The 13,276-nt window shown below is 38.3% G+C and overlaps 1 protein-coding gene across 1 annotated transcript in view; it reads right to left on the bottom strand.

The window, feature by feature from the left end:
* The window catches only part of rab11fip2 (RAB11 family interacting protein 2 (class I)), a 91,864-nt gene that overhangs the window by 27,907 nt on the left and 50,681 nt on the right, over positions 1-13,276 (bottom strand). Inside the window, exons 2-3 of the mRNA XM_072557332.1 lie at positions 6,309-6,745; positions 629-1,121 (exon numbers count right to left, since the gene is read on the bottom strand). Of these exons, the coding sequence (XP_072413433.1) occupies positions 629-1,121; positions 6,309-6,745 (930 nt within the window). The remainder of the gene's footprint in view (positions 1-628; positions 1,122-6,308; positions 6,746-13,276) is intronic.

The following is a 13,276-nucleotide window of genomic DNA, read 5'->3' as shown; positions in this document are numbered from 1 at the left end:
CCTGAGATATAGTTTTGCAATAAATCTACAATGTGCAAGTAATATGGACTATGATCCAAAATTTGGCTTAAATGTACTAATATTAACTCTGCAATTTGTAGTTCATAGCTATTTATTAAAAATTGTGAATATTTATTAATCCAATTTTTAGGAGCCAATTTCCCCACAACAATTAAGGTTGTGTATATGACCTTCTAATTAGATGATGGGTACATGTCACAATAGGTAGAGAAGATACCAACATTATGGTCATTCATAAATCTACAAAAAAAAATTAATGCAAATTTAAACTTATAACCAATTTGGAAAAGTCTACATAATTCAAAGCTAACAATCTATCTTCAAAAAAAAAAGGAACGCAAAGCCTTTCAGCTGGACCTATGACCATTCAGTTCAAAATTATGCAAACATAATATACCCTGATATAATCGGTATTAAAAGAAGTATATAAAAGTATATAAATAAAAACATGTAACAGTCATACTTTATAACATTATTGAAATGGTAGTTACATTTAATGATACAATGCATGTTCAAATATAAGAAGCTAAATGGTCCTTATTAATGAGTTTTACTGTAATGTACTGAAACTGCACATCCAAGGACAATTTAAAACAAAAAAACTCACCTGGACATATCAATTGTGTTGTATTTTGTGGCAAATGGATTTTTGGAGTCAAATTCACAACTGCTGTGAAAGTTTCCTGAAAATGGGTTTAGTGGATTTGCATCACTAGTACCATCTGACTTCACGTTGCTAGCCTTTTCAGACTTTTTGACATCTTTCTTGCCAGTCACACGTGCAAAGAGACTAATTTTATCCTTCTCTTTGTCTCTCTTGGTTTCTCGTTTAATTTCTGGATGTTTGTAATTTGTAGTGGTTTCGAAACTTGTGTCTGTGACCTTCCAGGAGCTGCTGCTGTTGTCAAAAGGATTTCTGCTTCTTGGAAGTGTGGCAGCTTTTTGTGGTATATACAAGTCTTGCTTTGAAAATGGATCAGCTGGTCGCTTTGCTGGATCAGTTCCATTCTTTGTGACAGAAATTAGGTCAAATTGGTTCACCTTGGAGGTATCCATGCTTTGTGATCTTCGGTGAGGTGATTTGGCCAGGGAGTCATGATCTGCAAGGATTTTAAATTGGGAGAAAAGAAAAAGCTTTAATTTAAATTTGGTTTAAATCAGCAAAACACAAACAATTAAAGTAGCTTGAAAACATCTTCCAAAAGCGGAATTTTCAAACATATATACTAAATTTCCTAAGAATTTTATAAAATATAAAATTAATACAATAATTTTTAATAGTTCCAAATTTCACCTTTTCAACAAATACTTGTATTAAAATAAGGGAACTGGTATTTATGTAGTACTTCTATGACCGGGGAGTTTTCAAATGTTCACTTCAAGTAATTAACTACTTTAGACGTACCTATAAAAACGTTCTAACAAGACGAGCCATTGTATATGCAGAGAAGGCTGTTCCTGATGACTGATTCCAGAACTAGAGGTCAGAGGTCACAGTCTAAGAATGGGGGAAGGGCTGAGATGTAGAGAAATTTCTTCACTCAGAGCACAGTGAGTCTGAGAAGCAGTTAAGGCAAAAACATTTAATATTTTCAAGAAGGAATTAGTTTGTAGGGTTTAAAGGGATTAAGGATATGGGAGAAAATATGACAACAGGTTAAACTGTTTGATGATCGGCTATGAGCACATTGGACGAGGCTCAAAAAAAGGGCCAAGTGGCCTACTCCTGCTCCTATTTTCTATCTTTGAAGTGGCAATATAGGAAAATCTCACAAACAGCAATGTGGCAATTACTGGATAATCTGTTTCTGTAATGCTTTCTTAAAAAATTTATTTTGTCGGAGGTTGGCATTGCTGGCTGGCCAGCATTTATTGCCCATCCGTAGCTATCCTTGAGAAGGTAGTGATAAGCTGCCTTCTCTACATCACTCAAACGGATGAGGATCATGTCCCATCCAAAGCAGCTCCGACTACATAATATCCCCTCAGTTCTGCTCTGATGTTTCTGCCTTAATTTTTGCACTTAAGCAATGGAGTGGGACTTAAATCCAGGCCTTGTGAATCAGAGATAATGTGCTACCAAAATGAACCACTGCTGGCATTATGAACTATCTTTTAAAAAGTACTGAACCAGTCTTACTTATTTGAGGAGTGTCAGATCAGAACATTAGCTTTCAAAAGTTTCAAATATGGAGCTAATAATATTATAGTTTGTTTGGCATACTTAATACATCAATTCCCTAATTCATTATGAAATGTAATGGTAAACCCAAAACATATGGCAGCACTGCATTGCTTTTTTTTTAAACACTGTATTCAGGTGAACAGGAAAAAATAAGTCCCAGTGTTTGAATGTTCTACTGTAGGTTTTCTGTGGAAGACACTGAAAATGATGGGAAAACACAAGATGTAAATCTGTATAACTGCAAACCACATGACACGAGCTTACTTTAAATCTTTTTCCCCTTTCCAGAAGTCAAACTAAACGAGCTCAACCATGGAATATTACAGCAAAAAGGTGGCCATTAAATTTGTGCTGGCTCCTTCATAATGCAGTCTAGTGAATTCACTTGTTCATTTGTCTCTATTCCAAATTTTGTTTCTCTTCAAGGATTTATCCAATTCTTTTTTTGAAGCCTACTACTGAATCTGCAACAACCAACCTAGTAAGGAGTACATTTTCAGCCTAACTTCTCATTGGCAAAAGAACCAAAAGCAATATGACAACAATGACCTTGCACAATCATGTTTAAAGTAGTTATCAATCATTCAGCCGATGGAAGCAGGTTCTCCACCTATCAAATACATCTATGATATTAAACACTATAATATCTCCTTTTAAGTTATTTTTGTTCTGTGGTGATAATCCTTATGTCAGCACATTCAGGATTTAAGGTGCAAGATGTCAGTGTAAGGTGTAAGCTTGTCAGTTGCTGAAACATTGCTGCATGCTTTTGATATCTCTAGACTTGATGATTCAAAAATACTTGTAGCTAACCTCTCATCTTTCACTCTCTATAAACTTGTGTCTCATCAAAACTTTGCTGCATATGTTATTCTTTGCACCAAGACCTTTTAACAAAATACGCATGAGCTCTGACCCAGTTAAGTTTGGTTCTGGGGAAGGGTGCAAGAGAAGAGATGGTCAGGGCTTTTGGGGTGGGGTCAGTCAGAGTGGCAGGGAGTTGGGTCAAGATTTTGTTAAGTTTTGCTGGTGTCTGGAGTCTTGGGATAATGGGGTCACAGTAGTGGTGGACTTCCGTTTAACAGCTACCTAGGAGCTGGTGTAACTTTTACATTTGTTTAACTTTTCCTGGGTGATTATTAAGCCAAAACAGTAGGTATCCTTAGAAATCTCTGACTACCTTTGTTGTGAACTATTTTGGAGGCTATTAGACACCATATAATGGAAGTTTCAACCTCCAGGGCAATTCCGTTGACTCAGCCAAGTGGAAACTTTCACATAGACTAGAGCTGTACGATGGGATTATGTTGCTGCCCTATTTACCTTCCCAGAACTGGGAAAAGTTGTTGAAAACCTCAAAAAACTTTTATTTGCTGGATGAAATTGCAATTTTCTTTCCTTACTTGCTAGGAAATTAGCCAGACTAAGAGGAAGAATGCTAAATTTCACTTAACAGCAAACATTCTAGTTATTGGAGATACTCAAAGGACTGGTTACAGCACAGAAACATACTAGTGCTTCTCCTTTAAAAGTCATCCAAATTTAATTCCCATATAATCCATACCATTTAATAGGATATACCCTGGTTCAAGCAACTATCAAATTGCTTTCTGAAAATCACTCTTGGAATCTACTTCAAGAGTTTGTGGCTGATTACTCATATTCTAACTACCATCTGAAGGAAACAATAAACCCTTCATTACAACATTGCTGACCAATAGGAACATCTATCACTATTCATCCCATCATAATCCTACATAGAAGGAGGAAAAAAAGCCTATGTCTGTTTTATAAATCCCTTTTATTCTCCCTTTAATCAATTTTCCCCAGTAATACTGCAATACATTTACACTGTAACTTGGCTATTTCTTTAAATACTACCTACCATCATCCTTGGGGAGATCGCTTCAAGGAATACTTCAGACAAGAAGCTTCAAAGTATTCAAGATTTATAATGCTGGATTTAATTATTACATAACATCCTAGGCTAGACTATGCTACAGAAGGCTCAGAAAAGTGAAGAGGTTCATGTTGGCCTTTTTTCCTGATGAAAATGAAACCCACCCTTCCAACCTCTAGACCCATTTGACAGCATTTGCACTTATGTCACCCAGTTCTAGTTTCTGAATTTGACTATTTGTATACTGTCAGGCCACTAGTTCAAAATTATGTTTTAAATGTGTTGCAATTTCCTCCAGATGTACAAAGCTGCAGTCTCAGAACAGAACTAACTCCATCACCACAATCTCAGCATACATGTGCATTCTTGAGAGGACAAAGTTAGCAATCCTGCTCAATCAGGCAGGCCATCCGTTTACACCTCCATTATTTTACCTACCTTCACTACTTTAGATTCATACAGCACAGAAATTGACCCTTCGGTCCAAAAGGTCCATGCCAAACGTAATCCCAAACTAAACTAGCCCCACCTGCCTGCTCCTGGCTCACATCCCTCCAAACTTTCCTCATCATGTACTTACCTAAATGTCTTTTAAATGTTGTAATTGTACCACATCCACCACTTCCTCAGGAAGTTCATTCCACATATGAACCACCCTGTGTAAAATATTTGCCCATCGTCTTTTTTTTAAATCTCTCTCCTCTCACCTTAAAATTTTGTCCCCTAGTATTGAAATCCCTTATTAAAATAACTACCATTAACCTTATGTATAGCCCTCAGTTTATAAACCTCTCGCACAATGAAAAAAGTCCCAGCCTTTCTTTATACCTCTCGCCTTTTATCCTGGTAAATCTCTTGAATCCTCTCCAACTTAATAATATCCTCCCTGTAAGTGGGGTACCAGAATTTTGAACAAATATTCTTATGATCCTATCATCAAAAGGCAAATTTAATGCCATGATTGCCCAGTGAACTTTGGCAAATTCAAATGCTCATCCACATATTCTATCACAAATCAAATCCTCCTATCACACCAATCCTTGATGACCTCTAGTGGCTCTCTGTCCCAAATTAATACACATGGATGTAAGTTTGCTCACTGAGCTGGTTCATTTTCAGACGTTTCGTCACCATACTAGGTAACATCTTCAGTGAGCCTCCGGCTTCGAAGGCTCACTGAAGATGTTACCTAGTATGGTGACGAAACATCTAGAAATGAACCATCTAGCTTAGCGAGCAAACCTACATCCAGAACCTCAACCTGAGCTACAAATCTTCTCAAAACTTGTTAACACGCTTATGTCAGATTTTTAATCCTACTATGATCCCAGACTCCTCTCTCCACAAGAATCTCAGGGAGTCCCTCTCCCACTGCAACTCCCAGGTCATTTCCTCTGCCCTGAAGCTCTTCAACCATGTCGTGACTCTATGCTACTTTCTCCCCACCCCCACCCTCCTCTAGCTTATCTCTCCATGCTTCAGGCTCACTGCCTTTATTCCTGATGAAGGGCTTTTGCCCAAAACGTCGATTTCGAAGCTACTTGGATGCTGCCTGAACTGCTGTGCTCTTCCAGCACCACTAATCCAGAATAAACATATGGCTCTCAAGCCTGCGTCACTGAGATCACCACTATCATATCTTTTATAAGATTTCATAAAATGTACTACTATTACCAGCCTTCCTAATCTTTCATTTCTTGGGTCATTGTGCTTCTTTTCTCTGATCACACTGGTTCTAATCTTACAGTCCAGTTTTTAACCTTATTCAGCAGGAACTGATATTGTTTTGGTACTCCAAAATGCAACTAAAGCATTCAAAACAGATAGTAGATTCAATGTACTTGCTTCATCATTTAGTTTCATGAAGTACAATGACCAGAAAAGAGACAGGAGTTTACAGACAAAATAATTTCAATTTTTCACTTAAAAACCATAAATAAACTGTTTACCACACGTACACCAGCTCATGGTGTTCCTGTGTTACCATTGTGTTATTCCATTTACTTTGCTTTTGTAGTTTTTTTTGACTTGATACTAACGTTTCCTCAGCAGAATACAGAATAGACTGAAAAGTTCATAAATGCCAAATCTGAAAAAAGGCTTTTTTATGAAACAAGCTCATTTTAGCCTTTTTAAATCAAAGTGAATCAAAATGTGTACTTTAAGCAAAATCAGTATAATTCTGTCTTTGAATGGACTCACCCTTTTCTTCACTGGAGTGAACAGAATCCATGGGAGGTTTGTAGACTACATGCCCTATGGTATTGGATTTGATTTTTCCCAGTGATGGACGGGGACCAGGTAAATCTGACATTGACTGTGCAGATGATAACCTTTGTGGTCCCAACAGAAAGGCTCTTTTTGGCTTTGATTTCAGCTGTAAATCTGTCTCCAAGGCTTCTTGATCAGGGTTAGCAGATGTACTTGGAATTATTGCAGATGAATGATCACAAAAAGTGGCATCATTTTTTCTTCCCTTCATTTTGTCTTTCAGTTTGGCAAAAGGGGACCTCGTTTTATCCTTCATGGAAAGGTCGAACATACTTGCAGTCATATTGTTTCGCATGAACTGGATGGAGACCTGAATTGCACCTCTTTCTTTTGACTTCTTTCCTGGTTTAGATTCCAACTTGAACCACCTAAACACAATGTGGCACTTGTTATTTATTATGCATTAGGAACTGATGCAAATATTCAGGCAAAGTTTAACTCAACACAGTAGTCTAAAATAAAAGCATTTCTAGTTTTTAAATAATTTTTGAAAAGGAGAAACATAACCTTTTCTTTGTTTTCCTTACAATGCCTATGGGTACATATACAAGTAGTACCAAATCAGTTAGCATTGATAAAGGTAGGTTTAGCCCACAATTGTTAAAGAATGTTGTTGCGACTGTACAGCACATTAAATAAGAGGTTCTACTTTCAAATAAAGGTGTCGGAGTTTTAGATTGAATACTTATGTAGAAAGATATTTCAGTAAATGAGAACATGCAAAATATTTAGGTATCAATATAAAGTTGGGACAGCTTGTGATGTACACAGGTCCTTGTATAATAGATTATGCATAAGAAACGTTTTACTAAAAACCTGGTTGGGTGAAGGATTTACATCTTGCGTTTTTAATGCAGTTTTAACATATAACCTTGTCTTTTTTGTTATCAATTATATGTCTGCAGCTCAAACATTAACTACGACATTATAGGCTTGTGCACTTATGTTTATTTGTACCATGTCTGCAAAATTGAAGTTCATTTAGAAGGGAAGTTGACAAGGTCTCATCTCTATGGATTAATAACATGAACTTTTAATTAAGAGAGAGGCACACAACTGAAAACGTCTAAAAATTAAAAACATTTGTTGGATCTACATACCTTACTCAACTCATTATAGTACCCATAATATCTGACATGTCAGTTATGTTTTGACTTTTCTAAAAAAAAGGGCTTCTGTTAACTTAACATACATGTATACCCAATATCAACTTGCTTCAACTTTTTACAATAATATTCCTTGACTCTACAGCACAAGTACAAATGTGAACAAGTAAAACACCAAGACTCTCATTTAACTCTATGCACAGCTGTTGGCCATTATGGTTTCCATTTTTAACAGACAAGCTCAAAATGATGCGTCACAAGCCAAATTCTTGTAAACTAATTACACAGTTATTGTCACTTTTCATATGAAATGACCAAAGCTAAATAGACAATGGCTAGCAATATAAAAAGGTATACAAACTTTTATTTTCAAATGTAGTAATTGTTTCAGGTAAATTATGAAATAAGGCTACTGGTGAGCTGCAAGGAAAATTCAGCTTTTCTCAATTAAAACATTTTCCTATCACTGTTAGCAGTACTTCTTAACTTAGCAAGGGAATGAATAGGACATTTTTATCAGGTTTCATAGATTTTCTTCTCCATGAAGGCTAGCGAGTTTTCTTGTGCTATCACGTCAAACTTGCCTCATGACCTGTCGACTGTTGCCCTATGTCATCCTTCTTGTCTGATGTTAGCTGGATTCTACTGTTCACTGCAGCCAGAAGCCTAGGATTTGATTTGATTTCTTTATTGTCACAGGTACAAAAGGAGAGTGAAACAAAACTTGGACAGAGTAGCGCAAAAAGGTTACACTGCACAGGACGTATACTAGACAACACCAACATTAACGAGATCAGCATTATCTCAGAATAAGCCACCATCTCTGGTGCTCTCTTTAAAAGGCTGTTGTCCATCGAGAAAAGAGGTGACTTGCAGACAGAGACCTGGAGGTACTAGTGTAAGGGGATGGAGAGGGGCATTGTAATTCCCAGTTTCAGCACTGAAGGGCACAACACCAGGTCCTGTCAGCTTGGCTTTAGGTTACCACAGGATCAATGTGATCTCTGTTGTCTCCAGGAATGCCCAATGTAGGAAGGCAGTCAGTCAATATCCAATGCTGCTGTCAGATTCTCTCTCCAGCACCTCACAGTTGCGCTCTCTCTGCTATTGCACACACCTTCCACCAAGGCCCATGCTTGACCATTTTCACTGCTGCATACAATGTTGTCCCAGACTTGCTCTCACCCACTCAATGTCCCATTAATGCTGCATGGACTCTGTCTCCTACTAAGTCACTAGGGACACCTCACAACCCTTCCCACCTACACTGGCATTAACAGCTATACCACTTAGTTCCACTGTACTCAATCCCTCCCCTTTCTCTCAGTGCAGCAGGAAACAGAATTGGGCAGGAAGAGCCACGGTAGATGCTGGAATGCAGACATTCAACTTCTCAACCACGAGAACAGGGTCCTTACTCTGTCTGCCTCACGGCTGCCTGAATGGGCCCAAGCCTCTAGTCTGACATCCGATGCTGTCCTAGAATAACAGAGTTTCCTGACTGAAGGGGGTCTTCCTTCACATGACTTCCCTTCAATTTGGAGATGGCCATTTGTTTGAAGCACATGCAGTGTAGGTGACTTGCCAGCTGCTGGTGCAGGGATAACAACAATATAACATGGTGATGTGTAGTAATATTTATCCCCTTGACTCTGACTACCAACGATCACGACAAGCTGCATGACTGTTTCTGCAATCTAAAGGCAAGGCAGGGCAAGACAGACTAAAGCGGAGATGCCATAAGCATCCAAGTAGATGCTGGATAAGTGAGCACTGGGAGAGCAAGCAAGCAGTTCTGATATGCAGCTTGATCCAATCCTTGAGCCAGGTGCCTGCCCCAGTGAACAAAGTATCCTTGCACCAGCATTGCAGTGCACTCAAAAGTGCAGTATTATAGTGCAGACAAGAACTATAAGTGTAATGGGGATGTTCCATGTTAGTATGAAGAGGTTGGTACGTGTCAGATGCCTAGGTTTATGACTATGGGGAGCATGTGGCTGAGGCCCTAAACTGTGCCCTGGGAAGTCGCTGCTGGGTATTCGAGATGGAGGTCTGGAGAACCAAGCAGTTAGCTGGAATTACTCGGCACCAATGACATTCATGTTAGGAATGTCAGGCTTCTAGTTTGTATGTGACAGGTGGTGCACAGGAGCTGCATTTTAATGAGGCAAGATTCTGTGTTAATGAAAGTGATAACAAGCAATAATAACCCTGAATAAATATCTCAGTGCTCCCTAGGAAATATTTTATGTCGCATCCAGAACCCTTTCAATATTGTGGGAGGAAGGCCTCATCCAACTTTGTATGTGTTTCTCTCAGATTTCTTGCCATAGCCCACCTTGTTTAGGACCCCATAAAGATTCCAACCATAGTGTCTTTCTTGGATTGTAAGATGCCCAAAGCCACTCCACAGACAATAAAAGCCTATTTTGTAAAGTAAGGAAAGACACGAGTCTATTTGCACTCAAGGTCTCACACAACCAGCTATAAAATTTAGAAAAATCATCACTTGCCTTCAATTTCTGAACTAAAATATCAAAATAATTAGATTACTTACAGTGTGGAAACAGGCCCTTCGGCCCAACAAGTCAACACTGACCCTCCAAAGAGCAACCCACCTAGACCCATTCCCCTACACCGAATACTATGGGCAATTTAGCATGGCCAATCACATTTTTGGACTGTGGGAGGAAACCCGCACAGACAGGGAGAATGTGCAAACTCCACATAGACAGTTGCCTGAGGCGGGAATTGAACTTGGGTCTCTGGCGCTGTAAGGCAGCAGTGCTGACCACTGTGCCGCACAATGTTGGATGAGAGTTAATATTAGCCATATCATTGGAATTGCTCTTTTTCAAATAGGGCCATGTGACAGCAACAAGTTTAACGTTCCAATCTAAAAAAAAATGAAGACATAGAATTATAGAATCCTTACAGCATGGAGGCTGACCATTCGGCCCATCGAGTCCACACCAACCCTCTGAAGAGCATCCCATCCAGACCTACCCCCTACTTATCCCTGTAACCCTGCATTTCCCATGGCAAACACCCTTATCCTACAGATGGGCAACTTAGCATGGCAAATCCACCTAACCTGCACATTTTCGGACATAGGGAGGAAACCAGAGCACCCGGAGGAAACCCTTGCAGACGCTGGGAGAACGTGTAAACTCCACACACAGTTGTCGAGGCTAGAATCAAACCTGGATCCCTGGTACTAAGTGGCAGCAGTGCCAGCCACCGAGCTACCATGCAGCCCCTTCATCTTAGTCAGTTGTATACTGGAGTGTCAACTTAGGGTGTCAGGTCACTTGAGTGGAGCTTGCACCTATTACCTTTTAAGAGACAAAAGTTCTAACCAATGAATCGAGGCTGCACTCTGAAAATGGTAGTAACTCAAAAGGCAATCAAGGAAGTGATCTTGCACTTCAACAAATCACAATTAAAAGAAATAAAGTTGTAGAGCAGGATTACTTGTTACATTGCTTTCCAGAATTCTAGGCTTTCTGTTATGTATAATGATTTAACGGATGGTGACAGTGTTTCCAACATTTGATTGAATCATGTGGAACAAGTGTGGTGTTTTTGTCCTTGACACACACTTTAAAAATGACCATTATAAATCAGTAGATGAGCATACACATATTTGTATTATAACATTTCTTAGATCTGTAATAACACTGATTAATTTCTGAATTATAAACTGAAAGTCATAACAAATGGCACACATAACCAAACAATGAGATTTTACCAAAGTTATAGTAATGCAGCTGCATTTCATTCAGCACTTGACAAGTTACAGTAACTTTCTACCTGATTATTACAATACTATGAAGGTTAAATGTATGTGCACTATTAGTTTAAATCTACTTCAGTAATTGACCTGACTCCTAAAAATGTTCAAAACTTACAAAGATGCATAATTTAAGCCTAATTGCACAAAGTTGACCTCCGGCATACTCTGGATGAAAATTCCATTCCTCCTTTATTTTTGAATATGATGGAAAATGCTACTATAATCCTCTGTGTGCCATTAAAAACAAATTTTTTACCAAACATGGAAACGCTTTGCAATTACAGCTGGCATAAAAATTCCATTTTCTTCAAACAAATAGCTGCCTATATTAGACAGACATGCAGCTTTGGAACAATCAGAAGTTGTATTTTCCAATATGCCACTGTAGATAAAGATTTCTTCTCAGTATGGAAAGTGATAGCTACCGTAAAGTGAAATTACATACTGTCATCTCCTTCCAAAATCTCCTCTATATAGACAGTTGAATGTCATCCCTCCTTTAAGTTACTGTAAGAAGAAATCTGAACCTTGTTCATGAGAGCTTTTTCAAACTCAAATTCCCACAGGAGGCATGAGCATTTAAAAAAAAGTAATGTAAAAATTCCTTCTATCTCCTAGCTTTGACCTATTTAAGAAAGCAAAACCTTCAAAAGAAAATAAAAAGTCTTGAATCAGTAAAGTTTAACTCGAATTTATAAATTCACTAAATGCTGGAATATTCAGAAGTGGCTTACAAAGTTCTATTTTTCCAAAACAAAAGGTCTCAGCATACCCAAGAGATCACAACGTATATTCATTAAACAAACCCTAAAACAATGAAAGTATTCCAAAGAGGAGATAGCTTAACAAAAAGGCTAAGCAGCGTGGGTTTAAGGTTAGAGTTCTAAAGAAGGGTCACTGGACTCAAAATGTTAACTCTACTTTCTCTCCACAGACCTGCTGAGTTTTTCTAGCAATTTATACATACATAGAATCCCTACAGCGTGGAAGTGGCCATTCGGCCCACTGGATTACAATTGACCCTCTGACCCATCCCCTACCCTATAACCCCATATTTCCCATGGCTAGACCACCTGTCTTGCGCATCCCTGGACATTTGACCAATGTGCCTAACCTGCATGTCTTTGGACTGTGGAGGAAACCAGACCACATGGAGGAAACTCATGCAGACACTGGAAGGAGGTCTGTGTAGAGTTTGCAGAGTCCCCCATGGGTGGAATTGAACCTAAATCCATGATGGTGATACAGCAGTGCTAACCATTGAGCCACAGTGCCACCTTTGTTTTTATTTCAGATTTCCAGCACCTGCAGTTTTTTCTTCTATGACCTTTCATATCCAAAAGGCTATAATCTTCAACAAGTTGTTTCCATTACAAAAATAAACACAAAATGGTAATGAAAAACAGTACAACCAGATTCAGAGGTCAAGTAGGTGTCAGATGCAGCTCAATGTTCAATATGTAAAACAGCTAACATTGAACCAAGAAACTAAAAGCTTTTAAGTCAGCATGTTGATTGGAAAAATATTTCTGGAGCTAGCTTGAATGAACTGTTGAAACCATTCCCTCAGGTTTCCCACACAAAACAACTTAGTTGCATTATCAGAGATTTCAAAAGCACAAATCATGAATAACCATAATTGTAATTCAGATCCTATCTGGAGTTTTATGTACACATTCTTCACCAAAACACATTCTTCAAGGAGGTGTACAGGCACATGATTCTCAATGTCTGCATTGAAGTTATGGGAAAGATTATTGACAAATGTGCTGCTGTCAAGATTGTTCACTATAAAAAGACAAAAATATTAGTACAGCAAATTTAATGAGTACAAAATTAGAATTAAGCAGAATTTATGGGAATGGAAACGGTGACAGAATTGTTGAATGAGTTATCAAGTTATGAATATCAAATAATACAATTGGGTGGTAATAAAAAGGATGGATTTCTGAAGAGATTAAAAAACACTTGAGGAGAAGCAACTAACAGGAGGTGGC

This window comes from Chiloscyllium punctatum, chromosome 38 (genome assembly GCF_047496795.1).
Source record: "Chiloscyllium punctatum isolate Juve2018m chromosome 38, sChiPun1.3, whole genome shotgun sequence".
Lineage (NCBI taxonomy): Eukaryota > Metazoa > Chordata > Chondrichthyes > Orectolobiformes > Hemiscylliidae > Chiloscyllium > Chiloscyllium punctatum.
This window is presented reverse-complemented; position numbering and strand designations above follow the sequence as displayed.